Source organism: Lytechinus variegatus, chromosome 3, assembly GCF_018143015.1.
Source record: "Lytechinus variegatus isolate NC3 chromosome 3, Lvar_3.0, whole genome shotgun sequence".
NCBI classification, from domain to species: domain Eukaryota; kingdom Metazoa; phylum Echinodermata; class Echinoidea; order Temnopleuroida; family Toxopneustidae; genus Lytechinus; species Lytechinus variegatus.
This window is the reverse complement of record NC_054742.1, coordinates 1781711-1808380: the sequence shown is the minus strand read 5'-3', so window position 1 is coordinate 1808380 and position 26670 is coordinate 1781711. Positions and strand designations below refer to the sequence as shown.

Here is a 26670-nt window from a genome sequence, read left to right as displayed (position 1 = left end):
AGCATTGTCATGAAAATGAATATTGGTTGGCTTGACTTCGATCTAAATGAAACTTTTTGACCTTTTCAGTTCCACAAAACAAAGCAAATTTTCTAAAAATTATTTGATGAATTTATTCACTTGGATTAATATACTTACACTTGATGATGGTCTCCTGCGTTTATGACTCACACAGTCTAAGTGAGGAAACAGATCCCGTACCTCTTCAATAGTGATGACTTTATTGAAACCCAACCTGAGAAACGGGTGTTAAGGAAATTTTTCAACCATTTTACTAGGCCTACATACAATGTATGTTCCAAAAAATGTGAAAATATATATCTCAATTATATACTTAGATCTGGTGGGTGTTTCATAAAGCTGTTGGTAAGATGACTTTACACACTACTGGTGATCCCTCCTTGTGCTAAATGATATCCCTGTATTAAATTGATATATGACCTACCTACATGTAAGAACATGTTCCAGTCGTACGTAAAGTTGTGCGTAACTTTACGAACAGCTTTATGAAACACCCACCTGGACTAAAAGAGTATATGTAAGAAACAAGTTTTAAGAAAGTTTTTGTTTCAATACTCATTATGGATATAAATTTCATTTAACCCTCATGGGGGTAATTACATGTAGGTTGGTATTGTTTTTTGAATGTTTGAAAACAATTTACTCAAAACCAACTTCCCTTTGATTGCAAGCTCATTTGGCACTTAAAGTGAAAACAGGAAAAAGGCAAGAAAAATTGGTCTGTCAAGCCACTGGGAGAACGTGAATATCTGTTAAAAACACATCAACATCCATTATCCCAAGGGACTGGTGACTGTGGACAAGAGTTCAAGGGTGATCATCCCTGGCAAGAAATATTGTCATGTGTAATGACACATGATCTGTGCATAGTCTCCTCAACCCTATCCTCTTCTATAAAACCATGGTTTCCTGTTCTAAACACAAACTGAGCAATAAACCACTATTACAGGTACATGACTACATGTATAGTACATTGAATCGTAGTATAAATGGAGTCAAGAAGGGATATTTTTATGTACTATACTATAGTACACTTTATATAGCAGTTTTATCATGTATACATACAAGTATGACTATTTTCTTGTCTGCATCCAGCTTTGAACACAAAGGTGCAGAGATCACAAGCATCCAGATCCATGAATGATGAAACCCTGATCAGAAAACCTAGAAAATGAAAGTTTCCTTTTTTTTCTCCCTAAGCTGTCAGTGCTTCCAATGCTTCTATCATGGACCCTACCATGCTTCTATCATGCACATGACAGTGATCTAGTGAGCATGAATGCCTTTGAAGTGTTTGCCTCTTCATGACATAAAAAGGTAAACCAGCTAGAACCATCATGCTATCAACTGTTATGATTGCATCATCTCCCAGCCACAGAGCATGCATGAAGTGTGTAATGTGAGCAACAAAATTAAACTGGTCACAACTGTAAAATAAAATACTCTGGCTACACCCCTTTGTCCATGAATTGGAGGATGCAGACTACATATAGGCAAAATATTTCTTGAAAAAAAATTAAAGTGTGAGGACTAGAATACTACACACTATTTGGGTGCTGCTATAGTTGGTGCTATAGGTCCACTCGATCACATTTTGGAATTAATGGATCATAGATGTGATTGTCAATTAGTGTCAAAACTGCAGTCAAAGGTCTCTTGCCTCCTGTGCACAGCTAGGCTCCGTACTCGGTGCGCATGATGCACATGTTACCACTACCAATTATAATTGGTAGTATTTCCTCACCAAGAACATGAAAAAAATTGGGAAGTATTTCAAAGCCCCGTCTTACAAAGAGCTGCAATTGATCCAATCAAGCACAACTATGGAAAGCCAGCAACGTCAACGTCTAAAACGCATCATGTTTGTTCAAAATAATTACCGGTACTAGATATTATAATGTCCATTCATACATTCATATCTTTCTTAAAAATTCAGTGTGTTTCTTTTTATTTACAAAGGACATTGTGCAAATTTCCTTTAGGAAAATTTATGAAAATGATGGATTTCCATATGGGTGAACTCTTTGTAAAACAGGGCCCTGAAATGGTAAACGCAATTATTATTGTTGGGTCCACACTACTGGTATTCTGAAGGAGTGACAAACAATATCTAGGTCAGGTATTGAACATGAATGTCATAGCTCAAATGGCAAACTTGTGAGTTACTGTTAATAATAATTTCCAACAACAGAGCATGAAGGAGACATGTGTGCAACCATGGACCTAGAGTAGTAGGTCCATGCTGCAACAAAATAAAATTAAGACAATATATGAGTATTATACATAGAGGCCGTTCTCATTACGCTTTCTAAAACTAGGTTACTGGAGGCCGATTCAGGAAACTAGTTTGGAAGATCGCTTTGCTAGCGTTCCCACTTGATCACACGAAAGTGGTTTTCAAAATCACTTCACGTAAAGCGCTCTTGTTGCTATGGAAATGCTCTCAGTGGGGTGACACGTTTCGCCCGAAATTCGAAACCACAGCATGGTCATTCTACACCTGTCGTGTGGAGTAGCACGCTCAAAATGTGTGAAGATCGCTTCCCGCAGAACGGTTGTGTCCTCACTTATGCTAAAACCAGTTTAGAAGATCACTACCATGACCGCTTCGACCATTCTCAGTACACGTTAAACTAGTTTCCACTAAACTAGTTTCCAGTAAACTAGTTTTAGGAGCATAGTGAGAACAGCCTCTTATGCTCATGTACATTGTACATCCTACCCAGGCAGAATTTGAGTTGCACACACTGCAGACAATACTTTATTTGCTCAGATTTCAAAGCCAATCCAATGCTCATCCAGGCAGAAATTCAATCTACATGTAACTTGAAAAACAACTATTTATGATCAGCAAAGCCATCTTCAAGCATCACTGCTCTTACTGTATGAAATGGCATACAATTATACAACCCCACCTACATTAAAATAAAAATATGAACAGTGACTGTAACAAAAACATAAATAAATTTTTACTTGTCAAAATATTCATTTTCACCACTGCCTATTCTTGGTACATGTATTCATAAGTTTAAGGCATTTACAAATTTGTATTCTCTAGTTAAAGTAAAGTATTATTTTATAGAGGAAAAAATTACATTAAAATGGTACCAGTAACTAAAAAAAAAGGAAAATACATGTACAGTACATGTGCTTTGTATACAGTGTACCTGCAAAATACTTTGAAATAAGTTAAAGAACTTTATTACCAAACTTGGTACATGAAGGTTGTAATAGAATGAAAAAGATAGTAGTACATTGTACAAACATGTACTGTACATGTTGGTAAAACATGTATACAATGCTCGGGAGCATGGTGTCATTGCCAAAGACATAATGGCCCAAATTCACAAAGGTGGTTTTAAAAACCCTCGGTTGAACCCATGGTTTATGCAGATTTCTTGTATAAATCTACATGGATCTGCGTATCAATTCATACTTGTGTTTTTAATCAGATGTGGAAATAATTTTGAATTGAAAAAAAAGGATTATTATGTCTATAGTCCACACATATGGACAGTGTATTTGATAATATTCATAATGCACACATTTATTCTGACAAGCTGGAAATAAACAAATTAATCACAAAACTTTCTGACTTTTGTCTTTTGGTGAAACAGTAATAATTTTTGAAGTTGAAAAGGATACATGTTAGCTATTTCCACAACAGGCCCTTGACCAGACACCAAGACATGCTTATCATGAAACTGAGGCAGTATCCTGAGAGGACTGTGGGACATAACAACTTGATCTGGGGTGATCTGTTCAAAAAGTGAAAAACAAAAAAGAATATTATGTGACCATGACATCACCAATATCAACATCTGGTATTATGACACTTAATGACAGAAAAGTTTTCAATTCTGATGTTTAGCCAAGAAATTATTCATATTGATGACTTATATGCTTTCAAACAAATTTCTTAAAAATAAATTCATTTTTTGTACCATTTTTTAAATGTTGTATCAATTTTGGAGAATTTACATTGATACAGTTAAACATTATTTTTAATCCCCATTGTTTTGATGTAAAGCTAATACTTGCAAATACTTGAAAACTATGCATAATTTTGCATTAAATCACTTTCAATGAAAATAAAATCAACAGGTAATAAATAATAATATTTGGGGAGTGTGGAACAGTAGAATATTATTATTGCATTTGGATTAATACATAATGTACATGTAATAAAAGTTCTGGTGATTGATTTTTTGTTGTACTGCTAAGCAAGCATAATGCTCACAGACAAGCAACAAGTTTTCAAATATTCAAATAAATTTTTTGTTGGGGTGGACTTGTCATTTAAGTTCCTCAACAAGGGATCTGGAAGTGATGATTAATGCTATAACAAAAAGCATTAGTGCACCAAGTGGGAATTGAACCCCAGTAACAGCAATGTGTGATACCACAGCTCGACCAGCTGAGCTACATGTACATGTATTGTGTACCAAATTACAACTCCAGGGAGTATTGGATATCAACTGGGACATTGAATTTAATTCACTCCACATCATGAAGTGCATTGTAGCAAGAATAAGTGAATATTAAAGTCCTCATTTGATTCTGTTTATTTCATTTCTTTGGACTGTTATCAATTCAGATAACTTCATTTAAAACATGTCATTCTTAAAGGTGAATTGAGCCACCATGAAACCTAACCACTGTTAATCTCTGTTGATGATTGTTTTGTTTACCATTTAGGCCTACACATACATGTTGGCACTTGGCAAGTCCTACCCACTTTGCATTGCTAAAACCAGGAACTCGGGTCACTGAGTAGCACATGGAGCTGCACGTGCACTCAGTTCACGGACACTTTGACATGGGATTAATTTGAGTGGTCATACAGACATTCACTCCCACTGTCAAAATCAAAGCAGTAAAATCTTTCAGAAAGGAGATATCACCTCTGATATCTCCTTGATATAACAGGCAAATTTGTGCATACATGTACATGTAGCTTACAAACACTAACAATGCCTTGAGATAAGAATGTTTGTATTTGATATACATGCAATGCAATTATGAATATGATTGGCTCCTGGTTGGTGAAAATTTGCAAGTATACAGAGTAATCATTGCGCTAGAGTTTAAATATACTGTCCATACTACCAAGAGCTCCCTGCTCCCCCCCCCAAAAAAAAAGCCATTGAAATTCATTATGGGCAAGTCCAAGAATTCGCGCACGTTATGTATGGGACATTTCAGAGGCTTTAATGACCTGAAAAATAGTGTTAATTGACTTTGATTAGATTGAATACCTTCATGATGGTAGACATCTAGAAGAATAATCATGCAAAAAATGGTGACATTATATATGACCTTGACCTTTTAGAGAGAAAAGATGGGCCATTACGTATGGGATGCAGAAAAGAGACAATTTTTGAAACATTTTTTAAAGTTGAGAATTCTCTGAAAGTGTTTCATTTGACAACTTGTAACTTAGTGTGATAGAAGTCACAATACTCTAGTATATCCAAGGCAAGTTTTATGTCATAAGCCAAATCCCTCTAATTACAGACTCTAATTAAAAATTAATGACATGTTACGTATAGGACATTTTGTCCCCATAGAGAACGTACATCATAATTCAAAAAATTGAATTGATTAAAAATATGGAAATAACAAAAGAGTCTGTCTTTTAAAATGTTCTATTGAGACATATTTGATATGACTGAAAAGGAAATTAGCCATTTCAACATTTTTTCTTGTTTTTCATGGTTTCAAGAATTTCTTATGTATTTCTACTGTTTTTTTTTATTTTTTGATATTTTTCCATTTTCACAATTTTTTTGCTTCAATTGTTTTCATCAATCAGTATTCATAACAAATCAGTCTTTAAAAACTAAAGAAAAGGTAAACAATCACTTTTTAGAGCACTTTTGAAATTTGTTTTTCTCCATTCACTTTGTACACAAATCTCCCATTGACATTATGTGTAAATGTCCCATACGTAACAAGTGTTTAATTAACTTTTGATTAAAAAGTAAACTCTATTTTTGAAATTTTTTGGGTATAACATTTTCCTATTTTATAAATTAGAACTTCCCAGAGATGCAACAATACAAGTATTGTATTATGAGAAATAACTTAAAAAACATCCTCAAAATGTTACGTATAGGACATTCCATCCTTGGACAAGACCTAATTTGCATAATTCATTAGATGAGACCACTTTTTCCCCCTAAACTAATAGGATGTTAGGGGGTCCATGTCCCACCTATGACTAAATCTCACAAGTTTTGTTTTAATTTTCTATGAATTTTTATAATTGTCCCATATGTAACGCCCATTCTGTATGCAAAATAGGTGCCCCAAATTAGCATAAATATGCATATCATCAAAATTTTCTTAATGAAATTTTAACATTCAACATTAGGGCTTTAAGATAACTTCTTGAATTAAAGATGAAATTTTGCCTTCCAGGGTAACCTTTTCTTGGACTTGCCCTATGATATTGATATCTTTGTTACATGTAAATAAAGATCTATCCAAAGTGAGGGGCGAGTGTTTAAAGGTTCTATGACACCAATTTCATCTTATTCTAGATACATATCTATTTTTAGATAGTTTTACTTAAAAAATACGAATTTGCCATTGGTTCCTGTGTACGACAAACCGGTGTTGAGTTATTCCATGGAAATGAACTTCAACGGCAACGCCCAATAAAATTTTCGAAAGAATCGACCGATCTACCTATCAATCATTGTGACGTCATCGAGGCAGGCTTTCCCAGCTGTGCAGCCAGACCCCTAGTTATCGTACACGTTCCTCGTGTAGTTGCTGTTTTGACTGAGCTCATCCTTAACGGATATTTAAGATTTTTATGAGGTTTTGATCATGGCTGCAGCATCGTCATCAGCTGCGTCTGATTCTTCAGACTTTGAAGATTCAGGTCCTGAATATTATTCCAGCAATTCAATTTATTTAATTTGAATCCACACGTGCAACCACAATAGGCACTTCACGTTCAAACGTCAGCAACACTCAGCAGATTCCTTCCCTGACGTCATAATTGATATACAAAACCAAATCAGGCTGAATTTTTTGTGGGCGTGGCAAATTTGGCTCAATTTTCAATATAAAACTGCCTTTGAACCTGATGTGGGATGTTTTTCGGGTAAAATTGGGATGGAATCGTTATTAGTAACCACTAAGCAAACAAATAAACCAGCATCTTTGCTGTATTTCATAGGACCTTTAAGTAAGGAGTCTTAAAAGCGAGGGAATAAGAACATGACCAACTGATATCAAGAATACATAATCAACCAAAATAATAAATTTGTGCTATCGCTATACAAGTAGTGTGGTCATTTCATATCATTCTACATGTGCAATTAAAATATCAATTTGTTTCTCCAAGGGGAGGTCATGCAGAGTTTGGCAATAGGCCTACTCTACCATAGTAAGGAATAAGAAGAAAGTCATAAGGACACATGATATAACAATAATAACCAAAAATAATGAATTCAACATGTACTTTCCTTTTCCAAACACTATATATTTCTCCAAACTTTTTTAATGTGAGCTGCTGAAGGTCAAGGCATTTCTTCATCACAGTAAACAAAAAATACACAACTTACTGGTACTTCCAAGATATCTGTAAGTTCACTGGCTTTTTGTTCTCTGAGTGAATTTCCAGCATTAGTGATGAACACAGTGGGTACTCTCATCTTTCCTTTGTCATTCGTTAGGAGACGAAACGCTTTCTGAGCTTCAGGTAGTACTGTCTTTCCCCTCTTCAGGACACCATCAATATCAAACAGAAGGCCAAAGCTTGGGAGGTTTTGCTGAAAATATGGATAAAACATAAAAAGAAATGGTAAAGTTGGTACTTGTGTCCAGGGGCAGATCCAGGATTTTCCAGAATGGGGGGGGGGCACATTTTTCCAAGGAAAAATTTGACAAGCAAAAAATGGGAAGAAAGGTTTTTAAGCAAAAATTAAGCCTATTTTGTCCCCGAAAAAATTTGACAAGCAAAAAAAAAAGGTCTTTACTTTCAAAAGGGGTGGGGGGGGGCACACTTCTGTTTTAACAGCTTTTTTTACATTACAAATTTCAATTTTGCTTCTCAAAAGGGGGAGGGGGGCATGGGCCGGCTTTCCCCCAAAATAGTAAATGAAACTTCTATCATCTTCACACTGGCCACAAACAACACTACAGTCCCAGGACTGTACCAGAACTGTAGCAGTGTTGCCTTGAGTGTGAAATCTCAGACCCGCAATAAAATTACACCGGGATAACTCGCCTTGCTATAACTCCACAACAAACTATTGCAAGGCAAGCCATAGTAATAGCAGCTGGACAGCCCCGTGACTGTCGCTGTGTTTTTTCAGTGTGAAGGCACACCGCTACAACACTGTGATAAACCACCTGTGATATGTTTACTATAATGTGGGGGTGTCATGGTCTAGTGGTTATGACTCTCGTCTTCCAATCTGTAGGACATGGGTTCGATTCCCCGCCCTCAAATATTTCTGGTTTATCAGAGTTGGGTCACTCACTGGGTCATAAGCCTACGCCACGGGTATGTTTTGTTACGGTGGTCATAAAAATCACCTACTGCAGTGTAAATGGATACATGAAATTTATCTAGGGACTGTGCCAGGATAACCTTTCTATTGTGAAAAGTTTGAATGCATTTATTGGGTTTATAGCGGTGTTGCCGTCCAGCGACAGCACCGGGATAACTTTGAAAACCAGTAGACGGTATAATAGAAGTTCAAAACTACATGTAGGCCTACATGTATAACAACATGTTGGCTATTTAAAGGACAAGTCCACCCCAACAAACGGTTGATTTGAATGAAAAGAGAAAAATCAAACAAGCACAACATTGAAAATTTCATCAAAATCGGATGTAAAATAAGATGGTATTTCAAAGTTTTGCTTAATTTCACACAAAAGTTTATGTACATCGCGGTCGGTATGCAAATGAGGGAACTGATGACATCACTCACTAATTCCTTTGTATTTTATTATATGAAATATGAAATATTCTAATTTTCTCCCCATTGTATTGTGAAACAAAGTTTTATTTCTCCCTAAACATGTGGAATTATTTTGCTTAATATTTCATGGATCAGTCAAGTTGTTCCTTATTGTCAAATCTGTAAAAATTGAAATGTTGTATAATTAAAAAAATAAAAAACAAAAGAAATAGTGAGTGACTGAGGGAAATCGATTCTCTCAATTGCATGTGACTAAATTGTGCATATAACTATTTTGTGAAAAATAAGCAAAACTTTAAAATGTTATAACTTTCTTATTTTACATCTGATTTTGATGAAATTTTCAGCATTATACATGTACTTGTCTAATTTTTCTCTATTCAATTTAACTTTTTTTCTGAGGTGGACTTGACCTTTCAAGGAAGGGTCATTCCATCTGGATTCACCCAGTGGTTGCACCCGACCGTCTCAGAATTCGTTGTAAATTGGTACACATAAAATTCACCATGACCCACGCACAAAACAAAAAAATTAGTCAAATCGGTCCGTCGGTTCTCGTGCTACGGCCCGCCCTTTTCTACTTGTTTTGACAAAAATTGGTGTGACCTTCAACTTTCAATGGCCATTGCGTCGTAACGTGTTGACCAATTTTCACGAAACTGGTATGGTAGTGGATCGTATTACCGAACACTTTTCATGAATTTGATCATATCAAACACATTATTCCAATAAAATTCACCAAACTTTCACCATAAATACACAAATACCTACAAAATATAAATATGCAGAAATTTTGCCCAAATTGTTTTTCCTTTTTACGACATCAGCTTCCAATCGGACCCCTCTTCGAAAGTGAAATATTTTGGTCACTTGAAAAGGTATCGTATTACCGAACGTGTGTTTTCTATGGGAAAAGTTGGGAAAACAACAAAGTCACTGATGAGCTATTTTGACCATTCTTTATTGTTTTGAGTATATAAAGACTTCGAAATTGTGTTTTTGATAATTTTTGATAATTTTTCTATTTAAGTTCCCTTTGGAAGGAAGTTGCAAAGGTTTGAGCGTATTTGATTATTTTCTGACGCATCTGATGCGCGCGTTCGGTAATACAAGGCCGGTCGGTTATACAATCACTCACTATACCATTTAATAGGAAATTCAGAGAGGAATCCAAAACATGCTTCAAATAATGTCTTAGAGCGATTTACAAGGTACAATTGTACCGAAATAAAAATAAATAAATAAAAACACTATCAATCATTAAAAATAATCAATAAATTACAATAATATTGTCTTTGACTAAATTTACATGTTTTAAATTTTCACATAGTCATAGAATTTTAAATTTTAGTCTACAGCTCGTAGTCGTAGTAAAAATTCTACTCACTTCTTGAAAATGCTGATGTGATAAACATAATCTTCTCCTGTGGCTGTGAGAGCAATACACGTTGCTCATGGGTACTCTAAATAATGTTCTTGAGCCTGAGGCAAACCGCCCCAAAGAAACCATGATGAAGCAAGATATAGCGGTGTGGAAGTGTCAATGCGGCATGCGCATATGCAGCGGATGGATTGTCCCTGTGCTCTCCTCGAGCCTGTCTCGGTCTCAGCCCCTCTCTGCATGCACAACAAGCAATGCAGTCTATAACGGCGAACTGCTGCTCCGCCGCAACCAACCAACCACAAACTTGACTGGCAATATTTTCCCCCAAAACAACATTACTCTCCAAATACTTCTTCCTGAGAAAATCAGACGTTCTATTGATGGGTTGATGAAGAAAGTAAGTGGGATTTTTCCGGTGATTTCGACACAAACAGAACTTTAGTTTCAGTAACCGGCGAATTCGCCTTCTACGACGACGTAACACAACCGGATGATTTCTTATAATACCGGTACTGTAGTCTTCTACACAGAACAGTATTGGAAGATCGCTGGAGCTCTTATACGTGATAGTAACGGTACTATTGTTCACAAACTAGCAAAACGAGGGAAAATTTAGACTAATCACGATTCGCCGGGTGGATGTGACGTGACGTGATCGACAGCTCGTATTAACATATTTTTGTGGGTGTGACCAATCCTAATCCAAAGACATGGTCACATGGGTAGACGAGCCCCCATCTATTTACATATTTACGCGACGATGTCCGCATCCAACGTGAACTTTGTCTCAAAAAGAGACGAGGTACAAAAAGGTATGATCCAGGCGCGGATCCGGGGGGGGGGGGGGGGCACGTGCCCTCCTTTTGAGAAGCTTAATTAAAATTTGTAAGGTAAAAATGCCATTAAAACATAGGTGTCTGCTCCCTCTCTTTTGAAATTGAAAACCTTTCGGGGGGGGGGGGGGGCTCGTCAAAATTTTCGTCCGAACAAATTTGCCCCCCCTTCCTTTCGAAAATCCTGGATCCATCCCTGATATGATCCCCCGTATGATCCCACTAGTGGCGTGTATATATCGGGGGGAGCATTATGCATGTATATGCTTGATAATCTTAATATAGATTGAAATATTATATCTCAAAAAGTCATTTTTTCTGCTTTACAATTCATTATCTTATCCCACTTATCTTACCGCAACATTGTTTGGGGGTATAGTAGTAAGTCGAGAATAGAAACGACATTCCGTCTTACAAAAAAAAAATCACATTACATTGCACACACTAATCCAATATTTTACAACTTAAAGAGAGTGAAAATTGAGGATATTAACACATACCAAATAGCCATATTTATGGTTAAATTTTCTACAAATACCATTCAAATTCCATTTCGCATTTTTTTAAACCTATTAACAAAGACATACATACGTATCCAACGCGTCATTCAACAGATATCCATTCAACCAACCCCAGAATATTACTCATTCATAAGAAAATTCGCCACCATGGTCCAAACATTTGGAATGCTTTGCAACATAACATTAAACAGTCCGCGTCTCTTATTTCTTTTAAAGCTTCATTGAAGAAGTTTCTTATTTCTAAGTATTCTTAAATGTATGACCTGCACTCACCCACTAGCACCCACTCACACTTTAACAAAAAACTTTATCTCATCTCTCCCCACTAAAATATCTTAACTTTATACTTTCTATTTCGTGACATCATTTTTATCGAATTATATTTATAACCCATATACGGTTCCCATGTAGACCTCCCTCATGGAAAGTAATGGCTGCTATTGTTTCAAGCAGTTACCTGCTTATTATAGCTGGCCCCTGCATTTTTTTACCCACTTTACTATTTTACATGCTTCATTTATGTAGTTTTCGGTCTTAAACAATTATTTATATTTTCGATTGTCACACAAAAATGTACTCATTGATGTGATGATGTCATTGTAATTGTATCATTTTTTTCATTTGTTATTGATTTATGAATAAAATGGATAAACTCCTGCAAAAAGGTTTGCATAAACCATAGTCGGGTCCAGGGGGAGGCCTGAGGGGTCCGCCCCATCCCCCCTCCCCATTGGCGGAGCAAAAAGAGAAGAAAAAAGGGGGAAAGAAAGAAAAAAGGAGGGAAAAGGGACGAGAGATAAAAAGAGGAGGAAGACGAGTGAATAAAAAAAAGATGAGGGGAAGACATGGAAAATAAACAAAATCTTTCATGTCACTATATAAATTGTTCGCTCGCATTGCCTGTAAGGTGATTCACATCTTGCTCAATATGGAGCTTAAAATATCAAGTTTCGAAGTCCAAATGGTGGGCACGGTGGTCGAGTAGATCTGACTCTCGCCTTTCACACAGAGTGGGTTCGAATCCTAGCCATGTCGTCTTTTCCTTCAGCAAGAAATTTATCCACAATGTACCGCACTCGACGCAGGTGGTGTGAATGGGTACCCGGCATGATTATTTTTTTTGAGAGCACTGAGCGCCGGTGATGGTAGCTCAAGCTATAAGCTGGGGTATAATAGCAGCGCTTTGTATCCTCAGGCAAAAAGCGCTTTATAAATCCAGCTATTATTATTATTATATACAAAGCATATTTCAGCTCAGATATCGAACTTTCAGTATATAGTTGACTTTCACAAAGTGCTTCAAGTGTCAGTTTATTTTCTGAATATAAAGATTTTCGGCTCGCGCTGTGAGCTTGCAAAATTTGATTTGTCAGGTACCTATTATTTTCGTGTATTCCATAAAGTTTTCAAAATATGCCTATTCAGGTCTGATTGTCAAAACCTATCACCTAGCGCTTATGCAATCTCAATATTGATTCTATAACAAACTACTTAAAATCCCTATTTCATGACAGATTATCAAAAAATTCGGCTTGAGATTTGCGCTCGCATTGTTTGTTAGAAATACATTAAATCATGCATCATATTTATAATTACAAAAGTGCTCGAAATAACCAGTTTTCAGGCCATGATATTAACAGATTTTGCGATCTCATTAGGTTTATTAGATTAACAGATAAGATATTAATTTAATGATTAAATTTCAGAATGGAATATCGACAAGTTTCATCTCGCGGTTAGGAAGAGGAAAAAAAAGATAGTCATCATTATCATGATGACATAATGTCCTTTGAATGTCCCGGTCGTATGTCAAAACTCACAGTAATAACAACGAAAAATATCAGCTTTTTATGCGATCCATATTACACCTCACAATTTGCCTACAAAGTGTTTTAAATATATAGCTTAAATTGGCCCCTTTTCAGATCAGAATATCAAATATTTTAATCTCGCGCTTCGCACCTTCTTTATTGATGTTTGGTTAAAAAATGTATTTAGAATGTCCAGATTCTAGGTCTAAATCTGAAACACACGCACGTATGTTAATTCAGATACGTGGCTCTTTTTTCATTTAAATCATTATGTAGTTTCAGATCAGAATATCACAAATTTTGCCCTCGCATCCCAGGACCAAGATCCAATTGAAACCAGTTGGATTTCCAGCTGGTTTCAATTAGTTTTAACTGGAATTTAACAATATCAAGGGGTATGAATAATTTAAAGGACGAGACTGTGCGTATCGGTATAGCCTCGAAATAAATAGACTTCTCACTAACAATATCCAATAATTTATGTAACAATATTTAAAAAGTTTGGGTTGATTTATCTTTCCATTCATCAAAATTTGATGAATGGAAATAAAAATCAACCCAATTCCACTTTTTTTTTTCAGTGAGACCGCACGTACATGAAAAAGAAGTATCATTGTGATTTTTTTTTTTTTTTGGGGGGGGGTGAGCCCCATACACCCATCTGCCCATACCGCACTTTAAAACGGGCATTTTCTGATTGGACATCATACAGTAAAAGCTCTTACCCACAATCCCCAGTGAATTCAAATGGCAGACTGGAGAATTTCGATGCGGAAAAACGAAGTCATTTTTCCCCTAAATTTCTGAATATTCTATTCATTACAGAAAACAGAACAAATGAGCTATTGTTCCTGCTATCCCTACAATATTGTGACAAAGTGGGCCCCTTATTATTTCTATGTCATATTTTTCAAAACTTTTCACATAACGATCATAGTTCATTGTTACTCTTTTTTTAAAATCAGTTCACATCATGAACGAGTTTTATTAAACACCTCTCGGCAGATGGCGGACTTCAATTGCGATTCACTTTGCCCACTTATATCTGATATCACTCTCCAGGTTAACGACACTGTCTCACTATCCTAAATGCTGAGCGAGCGAGCAGAAGGTGCGTTGTGTGTAAAAATAGATTACATATTTAAATTAGTCTTGCTGCTTTTTATGTCTTTTCCTCCCCTTGTAGCTTTATCATGTTTCACTCCCGTTTCTGTCCCCGTTCCATTTTTCCGCACTTCTTTCCTTTCCATCTCATCTCCTACTCTCTCACCCCCCCTCCCTCAATTGGTCTCCTCTTTCCCTCAAGATCGCTTTCACATTTTCTACCTTCTCTTACCCTTTGTCTCCTTCCCTTAATCAACTCTTCTATTATCATTTCAATCAATATTTGCTTTTGTTACAAACTTACTTTGCTATACATTGTAGATAATAAATTAAATGATCACACATCTATTAAAGTGGATAGCAGCAGCAAAAAATGTAATTGTGTAAGCACCCATGGACTACCCTATTTTTGTGTATCAATTGAGTTGTGAGCGTCAGTTCATGCACATTGGGATCTGCATTATGAGTCTCCTGAAAGGAAGATTTGTCAAGGGAAAAGTCTAAACTCTGATGTACATCTATTTAAAATAAGAAACATGAAGAAGTCCTACATTGAACTTAACAAATTTGGTATATATGAAATGTTGATACTTTTATTTCCAGATGTTTTTTTCTACAAGATTTACAGTAGGTATTTTACATATAATACATGTTTCCATCAGTCTAATATATGAAGCAACAAACAAATAAGAAAATGTGATGTTCCACTTATCTCAATAACAATGTTAGCTATACCATCATGGAGTTAAAAGACTAAGACTACTAGTCTTTCAGTATTCATTGGCAAGGAAGGAGGTGAGGCTCAGAATGCTAAGTCAAATCGCAATTGGATATAATTTTTCTCTTGTTGTACATTGTAAACTTAATGCAGACTGAGGCCGGGGCCAAGGATAGCAAAATGTTTCCTCCACTCTATCTCTAATTATCTGAAGAAGTTAGAGTTCACATAAACTACCCTTGTATATGTATGTAGCATGAATGAAGTAAACTGGGGTAAATTGTCTACTGATAATGGGGTCAGTTGGCTGAATATATGCTGCCTCGAGCATGCGCAAGTGAGTGAAACTCCTTGCTCAGCTGAGCACCTTAAACAAAGATTGACAGAATTGTTCTGTGCATGCTTGGTTGCTCAGCAAATGGTCAGCAATGCCTGATTTTACGGCTATTTTACAATATTCATTTCATGCCACTTGTTCCCTTTGATGAAAGAAGGTATTTCATCTATGCTCAATTTATAAGGACAAAATTACATGATGTGCCTTCATACTTTTTGAAATATTTTTTTTTTTTACTGAAATCTTCATCTAGCCCAGAGAACACAGAAGAGGACCTTACGATTCATTCAAATTACACTGTAGATCTCTGAAGTCCCATCACTAGGGTGGTCAGTGCCGGTTAGAACATACCATCACCATAGCATTTACTGGTTTACAATGCAATCATAATTCAATGGTTTCTACCAGACCAGCACTAATTTCTCTTTGATATGAGAAAGCCATTGTAGTCCAAGAAAGCAAATTCAGTGGGGTTCAAATCATAACATTTGACAAGAAAATAGATGTAATATGAATCTTTATCTCTAAAATGTTCCACTAGTACTTGAAACACATGATCTTATTTTTGAGGATCAGCCCATCGTTGCTGCATCTTGTATGAGAGAAGAGAACACTCAAACCAGTTCGCCTTTCAACAAACCTAATTTGATGTCTACAAGTTTCATTCCTTGCTGAGTATCCTTGAAGTATGGAATAACTTGGCCCTCTCTCAACTATCTTCCATAACATCCATGATGAGTTTTTATAAGCTATTGATTCTTCCATTTCTTCTTTCCTTTCCATTTTACCTGATGTCCATCTTCATCACAACCTCAAGTTGATAAAACTCCACAGGAAAACTTTTGGAAGGTAGTTTATTCAAGAGGCACAATAAGTTCTTTAAGGTGGCTTTTTCTCTCATAATCCCATTAATGTTTTAGCCTCACTGCCCTGCTGTTGTAATGTCTCACTGGCATACTTTTCTAATAGTTCCATCTTTTTCCTCCTTAAGAGGGCTTCTTCAACCTGGAATTGAGAGAATGAAAACAATGTGACAAAATATAAATACATATATTGATATAAAAAACCATTTATTTCATCTAAGTTACAGGAAAATAAAGCTTAAAATACATGTTTGGGGCGAATACAGCCGACATCTATACCTTTTTACTTGACTAAACAAACATTATGTCTTATTTTACATATTTGAGAAAATATTATTTGAAATAAAATGAGTGCTAGGATCTTACATTAAGCTGTATGCTGTTATTTTGTTTGGACTTCCAGGGGAGTGTGACGTTTTTGCGCTTTACGTGAGTGATTCACTATACTGTGGTCTATTTTCACTACTAAAATTATACGATAAACTAAACACTTAAAAATATTTTCAGTCATATTTTCCACCTGAACTAAAATGTTTTCAGCCTATACTTATTCATTTTTTGAATAGTTCAATTTCACACTTTGTTTGAGAGCATAAATAACATCAGAATTTTCACTTCATTAAATTGATCATCAGTCTACCGCGTAGTCAGCTGCAGATTGCATGTTTTGTGATTCTACTGCCGAAATCGCTATTTCGTTGTTTCATTCTCTCGCGCACTGTCTGGATTAATTCAAGCGTTTTACTTTCAGATTTTCATATTTCATATACCATCGGTAAGCTCTCTAGAATTATTACTTTAGAGTTTTGTGCATGTTCCCCTGTTTCATCAGGCTGGAAATGGTCACTACAAATCACATGATGCCAGCTGTATTCGTACGATGATTTAAAGAATTTTTCAACTTTATTGCCGCAATCCAATTATGAAAAAGTTCCTTGATTCTGTCTTGATCTGGAAGAGGATGACAGGTTTTTTCCCCAGACACAATTTTTTCCAGGGGGAGCAGGATGCAGAAACTTTTGTGAAAAAATCAAAAGCAATGGAGCAAAGTGACCGAGCTTGTCATTTGGGTGCTTTTGCATTTTTTAAGGTGAAATTGAAGGATTTCTTTGGATTTTTTTGCTGAAATTTGTGAAAATTTACAGTAAAAAATATACCTTTAAAAAAAAAAAATTGAGGGGGGGGGGGAGGGCAACTGCGCCCCTAGTGCACTGCATATGGCCATGCTCATGTATTTATATTTTATACTCAAAGAAGTTCAATTATATTTCAGAATCATAATGTGGTATAATATGTGAGCTTCTCTGCAAAAAGTATTTATAAAACAATGAAATAAGAGATATACTGTGGTGCTAGCAAGTTAGTAAACTCCACCACAAAATGCACTCCTTTATGGTGAGTGTTGAATGCATACAATAACACTACAATGTTGGGCGAGCCTAGAAAAACAAACTTTATTGGATGTAATAATTTATCACCTTACTTCACAATCAAATATTCATACCATTCAGGACTTCAATACTTTTAAATATGTTCATTTTCTGGTGGGGTTCATTAACTTTTTAGCACTACTGTACACTCAATATATTAATATATCATGCCAGCAACATTCTTTTTGTTCAATGAAAAATCTACCCCAAATAATAAATTGAAATTTTGTTTTAACGTTGTGAGGACCTTGAATTTTATATACCAGTATGCCTTGAAGTATCTGGTATTGCTATATTTGATCATGAGTATTCATAATTATATTACCTGGATACAAAGAAAATGTTACTGATTTTGATGCATATTATGTTCATATTGCCAATGTATATTCATCTACTTTGGCAATGCAAGTCATGATTGCATGCTGGCATTTGCCATGCACCTCCTCTTAACTTTCATTTAACATATTGACAACTGCATATTGTAATTTCCTTAGAATCTGCACATGTCCATCCGGTCCCAATAGGACATGGGTTAAAATGGAGTTAAAGAAATTACCTCTTTCTGTGAAGGCACTGGAACATGAGCAACATATCTTGGCTGACCATCAATAACCTCCATCTCCTTCTCATTTTCTCCTTCATCCTCTGACTGCGAGAGAATCAGAAAATATAAGTCTTAGGAGAGACAATTGAGGCAACTTTGAGGGGTCACATGGGAGAGAGTATTCAAAATCAGGGTACATTGTTAAAATACTAACATCTAGTAGGTTTGAGCAAGTCAAACATTGTGAATAAAAGGTTTATTCACTGTTTTCTTCATTAAGATTGCAAATAATTATCATATTTTACAGAGGGCCTAACTAAACAGTGTTGACATTTTCTAAAATTTTTGTCTATTTCAGTCAGTCACAAATAAGACTACTTCAAAAAGAGATCAAATATATTACAGTTCAAGATAAAGAATTGTGACTGCTTACTCCAGAATCTTGTTGAACAGCATATATGTTTTCTTCTTCTTTCTCTTCTCCTTGTGTCAATCCTTCCAGAAGTCCAGCTTCTTTCTTACTTGTCCATTCACTAACGGCTGCTGCTATCACTGTAATGGATTCATATCAATCATTTCCATTAGGACATTAATATATAATTATTTTAACCAAAGGGCTACATTTGATACTGAGTGTTAATATTTGTGATTTATAAATGTGGGTTAAACCAACCCATTATGTCACTTAATGTCAATCCACAGGTTATATGCTTTTCACACTGCATTTCCTTAACCCCATACTATCCATAACCAAGGACTATCCTTAACCCCGTACTATCTTTTGGGGATTTCACAATGTCTCTCTTAACCCATACTATCTTTTGGGGATTTCACAATGTCTTTCTTAACCCCATACTATTTGCTTAGCCGGGGTTAACACCACCCGGACTATCACACAGCTCATGAATATTGATGATTTTGCCACAACAGAACGTAATTAACATGCGACTTCAACTTCTGTGATTGGCTAATACTAAGCCCCACTTTTCTTTAGCCCGGTTTCATTTCACACCCCATCTCTTAGCACAGCAATAAGTCGGCTAACCCTGCTTTTTGCAGGGCCAGATAGTACCGTGCTAGCCCACTTTGCTAAACGTAGTGTGAAACCAAAGGGGGTTAAAGGGATGCTAAAGTCGCTATTCATGTACGTTGAAAACCATTCGCTTGACTTATAAGGCGCCCATCTGTATTGCGATCATTTTGGAGCAGCGAAAAAAATGTTGCTGAGGGTGGGGTAGATTATTTTGTTGGATCGCTGATCGTTATTCTTCGGTTCTTCAACTCTGCATGTACATACACGCGTCCGATATTACTCAAATTGTGCGATAGCGATATATCGTATTATTATTGTCGCGGCCAAGTTTGTGTTGTCTCGGTCTCGGAAATCAGCGTAAATTTATCTTCTTGTTGCGATTTTTCTTTAATTCAACGATAGTAATGATGGATTTTGACATTTCGGACATCTCTATGGCCGATTTGTCTTTGGCCGACGTAGATATCGAGGTGGAGGACCCAGTATGCTGCACGTGTACTGGGTCCTGCTTCTACGGAACGGGGAAAAGAAGTTGCCCCTGCAAGAGCGGGGGGAAAAATTGCACGAGAGTCTGCCGTTGTGGAGAGAAGCGGCCGTGTCGCAACAGGGCACCAGATGTGTCTACCTCTGTAAGTAGAATCGATTGCCATGAAAGTTTGAGGCGTAATCATAATCTTGAAAAATATATTCACATTCTAGCAGGGGAAATGTAGGTTGAAGTTCGTTTATTACTCCAGGATTTTCATCTTGCATCATGAGACACGTCTACCATTGTCTACATACCGGTAGTCATAATAAAGTTAGGCCTAGCATTATAGCATGACTGCACTGATGACAGCTGAGAGTGAGTGAGTCATGAAAAGTTAAAAAAGAAAAAATGGTCAGGAATTTTACCTAACCCAGCCAGGTAGCTCCGGCCCGCAAAGCGGGCCAGAGTGAGAGCCCAGGAGTCCACCGTGCATTTATCATAGACACGGTACGGGACTAGAATAGATTGTGGTCTCATCAATATAAATTGGCATTGGATTGGAAACAAAATTGTGAAAACGGAAATTATGCACTTACCATGATTATGATTTATATGGATGAAGGTATCGTGTGGAAGTATCCTGTCTTCCTTAAACCAAGGGATTTTTGAGGCACAGACTGGAAGTTGGAACCTCAAATTAAAAAAAAGTTATGTTACAATACCTCTCCTAAGTTAATTCTTTCAAAATTCATTAGGCCTACATGGCCGAAGGAGAGAACCTTTCAGTTTTTTTAGGTTAGAACTTCCAGTCTGTGACTCGATGTCAGGATACTGCCACACGATAGCTGCATCCGTATACCAGTAATCGTGGGAATTAGTGTATAATTTCTGTTATTATGCAATCTACCCTAGTCCCGTGTCTATGGTAAATGCACGGTGGACTCCTGGGCTCCCTGGGTTAAAGTTTACCCTGTCCTCGCTGGTATGGTTGTAAGGTTTCAAAATGCAACTTGTGAAATGATATGTCTACATGTATGGTACAAAAGTAACGTTATTAACTGTTCATTTTGTCAGCATTGATGATGAATTTTTTTCCTCTCCCTGGCTTGGACTTGTCATTGTGTCCAACACATGACTGATTTCACGATAAGGCCAATTTTTGTGTGTTTTGCGTCACTGGCGTATCTAGGAGTAGGATTTTCCAATGAGGGGGGGGGGGGCAAATTCATCCACCCAAAAATTTGACAAGCATAAATAAAAAAGTCTTCAACCAATAATAAAGGGTTTCATACCAGGAAAAAAAATTGACAAGCAAAAAAAAAGGTCTTCAAGACCTTCTCAAAGGAGCGGGTCACTTGTGGCTTGTTAGGGATCAGTTGTGACTCGCCATACTCCTACATGTAGAATTTATTTGTGCCTCAGGCAGGCTCTGGAACATGCAACGACCAAAACAGTACAAATTTTGATCTGTAATATACCAGATTCAGAAGTATATTCTAAAGTTATTCCAAGCCAAAATTTGTTAAATGATATTGAATATCAAATATTTCACATAGTGTGTTCTAAATGCTTTCTCCTTCATCAAAATCATACATTTACCGTAGTCATGTGTAATAGTAATATAAATGGATGTATATTTTGGCAGTCCTGGGCCACCCTTTTTGGCAGGCCTTGGTTTTGGGGTAAGGTATTATAATATTTTCTTCAAATTTTGATGAGATTTTATGAATACAATAACTTGTATTTATTTCTCAGGAATCCAGTGACGAGGAAGCAAGTTCAGGTGCAACACAACCAGTCACCAAGTCCAGACGTCTTGAAACAGCAGAGGATCAACACAAAGAGACGTTACAGGTACAGTGAATGTAAACACATTTCATATTATAAAAAGAAATATGAGTAGCTGATTGAAGTCTTTCTTGAACTTAGTGAGTAGTAGGCGATGGTTTGTGTACGCTCCACTTCGCAATACTACCATGTCAAGTCCATAAACCATTGGATTGTCGATTCACTGCAGCGTCATTTTCGTCATGAAGTAGTATAATTGATGCGAAATAATGATCTTGCCAAGAATCTATAAGATGTACCGTACTTCAATGATTGGCAATTATTTCACTCCTTTTTTATGCATCTATTAGTCTCTAAATCTATCCGTACCTACTTCTTCACATGTAAATTCACCGCCAATTCAAATACATCACAATTGGAAGAATGTATGGCCAGCAGCTGTGGCATTACTTGTGATTGCGAATGTCTTGTTTTTTGAAAAATGTGTGAAGAAATATGTACAGATTTAAAATTACCGTAGATTTTTAAGATTTTTTAAAGCATGAAAAAGGAGTAAAATAGTTGCTGATCAGTGCATCTTATAAATTACTGGTAAGTTCATTTTTCGCATCAATTATACTACTTCTTGACGAGAAATGACGCTCTAATGAATTGACAATCCAATTCATATGAACTTACCCTGATGATTTGTGCAGTGTTTTCTAGAGTGGTGATTAGTGAAGTGGAGAGTACATAAAACCATCACCTTTGCTGGGAGATGGAATACATGTAATTCTTTAGTTATCTGCCATTCCATAGTATATTGCTACTTGCTAGCTTTTTTCACTTATTGTTTACCAGTAGTCTGTATTTCTCCATAAAGTATTCTACAATTTATACAATTACATTTTTAACAATATTTGAATGGAGATGTTCATGGTAATAGTTTCATGTATTTTAGGATAGCAGGAACAATTTTGCTGTTCATTGTTATGTAGGTGTATATAAATTTGTAGTAATTTATTGACATATGGATAATTGCTGGTTGTTATTTAATTTATACAATTTCCCCCTATATTTTATAGAAATTTGTGAGTGGTCTGGACACTGATCAAAGAGGGGATCTCCTTGTTTCACTGCTAGCAAGATTTCCAGAGGCATTTATGGATGCCATGGCTGCCACCCAACCTGAACCTCCGCTACCCTTCGACGACCCATCCTTGCCAGCTCCACCCTACTGCAGGTGTGGGAAATGTCGACCAATGCCAACAGATGTTGAAAATGTGTGCTGTGGTTTTGACATCTGTGTGTCGACAACGCAAGCATTTGCTGATGCAGTTCTTAATGGAAACGTCCTTGCTGCTGCAATGCGTGCAGCAAACAATGAATTTCCCAGAGACATAGCTCGTTCGAATGAGTCTTATTGGCACTATGCGTATAAGCAATTCGTTCTTATTCACCATGGCCGTCTTGGTGCAGGAATCCGGAGAGTTGTTCCATCGTGTTCGGCACTGAGAATTCGGCGTAGTTTCCCTGCACCGAATAACAGATACAAAGGATTTGTTGATGGAGTCCAAGACTAAGTGTCCTATGTAATCATTGTGTTTGTGAGGTGATGTACATATACATTCTGCCTTCAAGTCATCGCTCACCTAATCAGACAAGTAACTTTGAACTTTCTTGCCTGTCTACTGGTTTTTATTTGCCCCAAGCAAGTGGGTAGGTGGGTTTTTAGAACCCTGCCCCTTGGCTTTTAAAATGATTAGGAATAATTCTAAAAATATAACAAAATGGATAACAGTAGCAGCACCCTTATTGGAAATTTGATAAAAATGGTTAATGGGGTAATTTTATGCCAAATAGTTAGTAGTTGTAGACAAAGTGGGATACGACCATATGATAAGACTAAACGAAAATTAGAGATTTTCAGTGGTATTCAGTCTTCAAAAATCACAGCCTGTCATGTTATGTTGCATAGAATTTGTGAAAGTTATTTTTCTAATGCAAACAAAATAGTTCATGCAAAATTATGTATAAAAAACAGACTTTAATCTTGAAAATTTATACATGATAACAGTCTTCATGAATTATAATGAGTTATAATGCATTTAGGCTATTGTATTGTTTTATTATCATGTTACATCATTGGTTCACATAATCTGTATTATTGATATTTTGCATCCTTTTTTATTTCATTCTTTTTATGAGAAATACATGTGTAGTTAATATGAACTGTAATTTTATATTAAGACTTTTGTGTATCTTAGTGTTAAATGAAATATGTACTCTTGCAATTTCCTTGCATATAATTTTTTAACAAACTGTGACTTCACCTTGCCTTTTTATTGTTTAGACATTTTCTATTAGATGTGGAGATTTTTGTACTTTTGCAACCAGTTTCAAATTATAATATGCATGTAGTATGTTATACATGTATGTGCAGGATACGATAGTATGGTTATTTATGTCACCAAGACTGATCATATCTCAAACATGTGATTTTTTTTTTATTGTACTAGAAAACCAGGCCATTTAACAACATCCTTGATGAGTTGATACCAAAGAAATTATCTTTTTTATTGCATTGTTATATTACTGTATGTACAAAATGATTACCTTTTTTAATGCATTATGTCTTTTCATCTGGCCCCCATTTCAGGAAGTGTTCAACGTGATAAACAGGGTCAGTTTTTTGCATTCACATTCTATCGAGGTGTGATTTAATTCTGTGTTATTGAACAGATCTTGATTGCATAAATTTGAAACGTGATCGATTTTGAAACGGGCATCTGGGGGACATACATGTACTTTATCATGAAGACATGAACAGGATATCGTTTGTAAATTTCATTGAATAATTTGCACACCGAATCAGATGCAAGTGATTTTGATAGCTATTAACATGTTGTTGAATATAACTTATAATGATGTGGGTTGCTACATTTATCAACAATTCACCTTGAAATCTGTAAAGTAATCTTGCCACTTTTGCAATGGCTGTACTTTAAAATCATTTTTGTGCATGAGGTTGACTGCCAAAGAACAAGATAAAAATGTATCTATAACGTGCAATGTGTATGTGCTAGCAGGAAGGACAATGATTTTGTCTAGATTTATACTACCCATCAATTTATGAAAAACCTTTTTTTTCTTGCCCATCATCTGTGCTGAAATTGTAAGACACCGGTGCTCATTGACTCAAGATTACCTCTTTTATGATAGTTTATTCTATACATGTAAATAAAAAAATATTGTACTTGCCATACAGTTTGCAATATCTGTATTCCTGAAGTGTTTTTCCGTTTTTTATATCGCAAAACAATCCAGTGCCAGCAATAATCTAGTGTATGTTTTTTTTTCTTTGTAAATAAAGATTCTATCAAGTTTATGTTTCATAAATTCATGTTTCATAGATTTATTGTTTGATACGAGACTCAAGTTTAGTATTTCAATTTCCAGTTTGATATAATGTCAGTAATTTTAGCTATGATTTTTGCTCTGTCGGACTAGTGGAGTTTGTACACCATCATTTCACCATCCCCGTATACATATATTTGTTTTGGTCCATATTAGAAAATTTGCTTTCAAAATTAATCCAAACGGAGATCCAGACCAATAAGAAGATTGCTTCATCACATCCAAAAGAATTTGGAAGGTTAGAAAAAGAGTATAATTAATGTACATCAGTGGTGATTGGTGAATACAAACTGCTAAAATCCTAGCCAAAATTACTGAGTTGCATGTTACATACACACAGTGAGTTAGAAAAAATCTTTACACCTCAAAAAGTGGCAATTTAACCCTAAAAGGACGGGGGGGGGGGGGAGGGATGATGACCACCCCCCTCAACGCTGTACCCAATTTATCTGAAATGAAAAGAGACAGCACTGCAAAAATTTCATGACTTTCTTTCAGGTTTCGCGCAACTTTTGAGAGCAATTTCATAACATACGGGTATAGCATCTCGATGCCACATGACTTTTTACAAGACAATGTCATGCGGGGGGGGGGGGGGGGGACATGATGAGCCCCCTCAACGATTTACGCAATTTATCTGAAACGAAAAGAGACAGCACTGCAGAAATTTAGTGACTTTTTTTCTTTCAGGTCTCGCGCAATTTTTGAGAGCAATTTCATAACATATGGGTATAGCATTGCGACGCCACATGACTTTTTACGAGACAATGTCATGCCAAAAATGGCTAATTTTTATACTTTGTGTTAAGTCTATGGGAGATGCAATTCATATTCATAAAAGGGTGATGATTTTTAATTGTTCTGCTTAAATTAGGGTTTAATTCAGTTCTTAAATGGTCTGTAATGATATCCATAACTATGAGAAAAAGAAAATACCTAAGGAATCATAAAGACAAAGAAATACAGTAGGAAAAATTGACTTTGATATTTCTTTGTATAAATCTTTAAATTAAATTGGAAGAAAAAAAAAAATTTGAAGTCAATTTATTTAATTATGAAAATAATGATTTTCACAAATAAATTTGCATATTTCATCCATAATATTTTTTTTCATACTGGCTAGTAGTTTGTGTGCATGCTAAATTTTGGGGCGAATGGCGCACATCCCCCCCCCCCCCCCCCCCCCGCCCTTGCTACATCTCGATTAGCCCAGTCCTTTTAGGGTGATGATATGTCCTGTAGGAGTACATGTATCATCACAAGATACCATTGGGACATGTATGTTTATGCTCAGCTAATCAGGAGGTATTCTGTACTGTCATGTGTCAAATACATGAATTCTAATCCTGCATGAGTTGCATTACCATTCATTGGGAAATACCTTTTGCTTGCAATGTGCAAATTTTTCAATTTTTCATGTTAAATCAATGTAAAATGTGTTTTGCAAAGAAATTAACTGCTACTCTTATA

The 26670-nt window shown here is 36.0% G+C and overlaps 3 protein-coding genes across 4 annotated transcripts in view; 1 reads left to right on the top strand and 2 right to left on the bottom strand.

The window, feature by feature from the left end:
- Window positions 1–3553: 3553 nt before the first annotated feature.
- LOC121409953 (haloacid dehalogenase-like hydrolase domain-containing 5) lies at window positions 3554–10852 on the bottom strand. Its single transcript, XM_041601746.1, has 3 exons — window positions 10357–10852; window positions 7602–7808; window positions 3554–3779 (listed from the first exon to the last, which is right to left on the bottom strand). Exons 1-3 carry the CDS (start codon window positions 10477–10479, stop codon window positions 3597–3599), a joined length of 513 nt encoding a protein of 170 aa, XP_041457680.1. The 5' UTR covers window positions 10480–10852; the 3' UTR covers window positions 3554–3596.
- Window positions 10853–15195: 4343 nt separating this feature from the next.
- The window catches only part of LOC121409950 (pre-mRNA-splicing factor ISY1 homolog), a 39148-nt gene continuing 27673 nt past the window's right edge, over window positions 15196–26670 (bottom strand). For both annotated transcript variants that reach the window (XM_041601744.1, XM_041601743.1), the window contains exons 7-9: window positions 18948–19066; window positions 18527–18619; window positions 15196–16682 (exon numbers count right to left, since the gene is read on the bottom strand). In XM_041601744.1, the coding sequence (XP_041457678.1) occupies window positions 16575–16682; window positions 18527–18619; window positions 18948–19066 (320 nt within the window). In that variant the 3' untranslated portion in view covers window positions 15196–16574. The remainder of the gene's footprint in view (window positions 16683–18526; window positions 18620–18947; window positions 19067–26670) is intronic.
- LOC121409952 (P2X purinoceptor 7-like) lies at window positions 19636–25576 on the top strand. Its single transcript, XM_041601745.1, has 3 exons — window positions 19636–20176; window positions 21772–21870; window positions 22869–25576. The coding sequence occupies exons 1-3, from the start codon at window positions 19952–19954 to the stop codon at window positions 23364–23366; spliced, it is 822 nt and encodes a 273-aa protein (XP_041457679.1). The 5' UTR covers window positions 19636–19951; the 3' UTR covers window positions 23367–25576.

What these genes read in the sequence shown, in the direction of transcription:
- LOC121409953 (XM_041601746.1), bottom strand. Translation starts at nt 10,479, where the DNA reads ATGGTTTCTTTGGGGCGGTTTGCCTCAGGCTCAAGAACATTATTTAGA. An exon ending in CACATCAGCATTTTCAAGAA is followed by an intron (nt 7,809 to 10,356) that starts GTGAGTAGAATT and finishes CCATATTTTCAG; the next exon opens with CAAAACCTCCCAAGCTTTGG. An exon ending in CAGATATCTTGGAAGTACCA is followed by an intron (nt 3,780 to 7,601) that starts GTAAGTTGTGTA and finishes CTTTTTGAACAG; the next exon opens with ATCACCCCAGATCAAGTTGT.
- LOC121409952 (XM_041601745.1), top strand. Translation starts at nt 19,952, where the DNA reads ATGATGGATTTTGACATTTCGGACATCTCTATGGCCGATTTGTCTTTG. An exon ending in CACCAGATGTGTCTACCTCT is followed by an intron (nt 20,177 to 21,771) that starts GTAAGTAGAATC and finishes TTTATTTCTCAG; the next exon opens with GAATCCAGTGACGAGGAAGC. An exon ending in AACACAAAGAGACGTTACAG is followed by an intron (nt 21,871 to 22,868) that starts GTACAGTGAATG and finishes TATATTTTATAG; the next exon opens with AAATTTGTGAGTGGTCTGGA.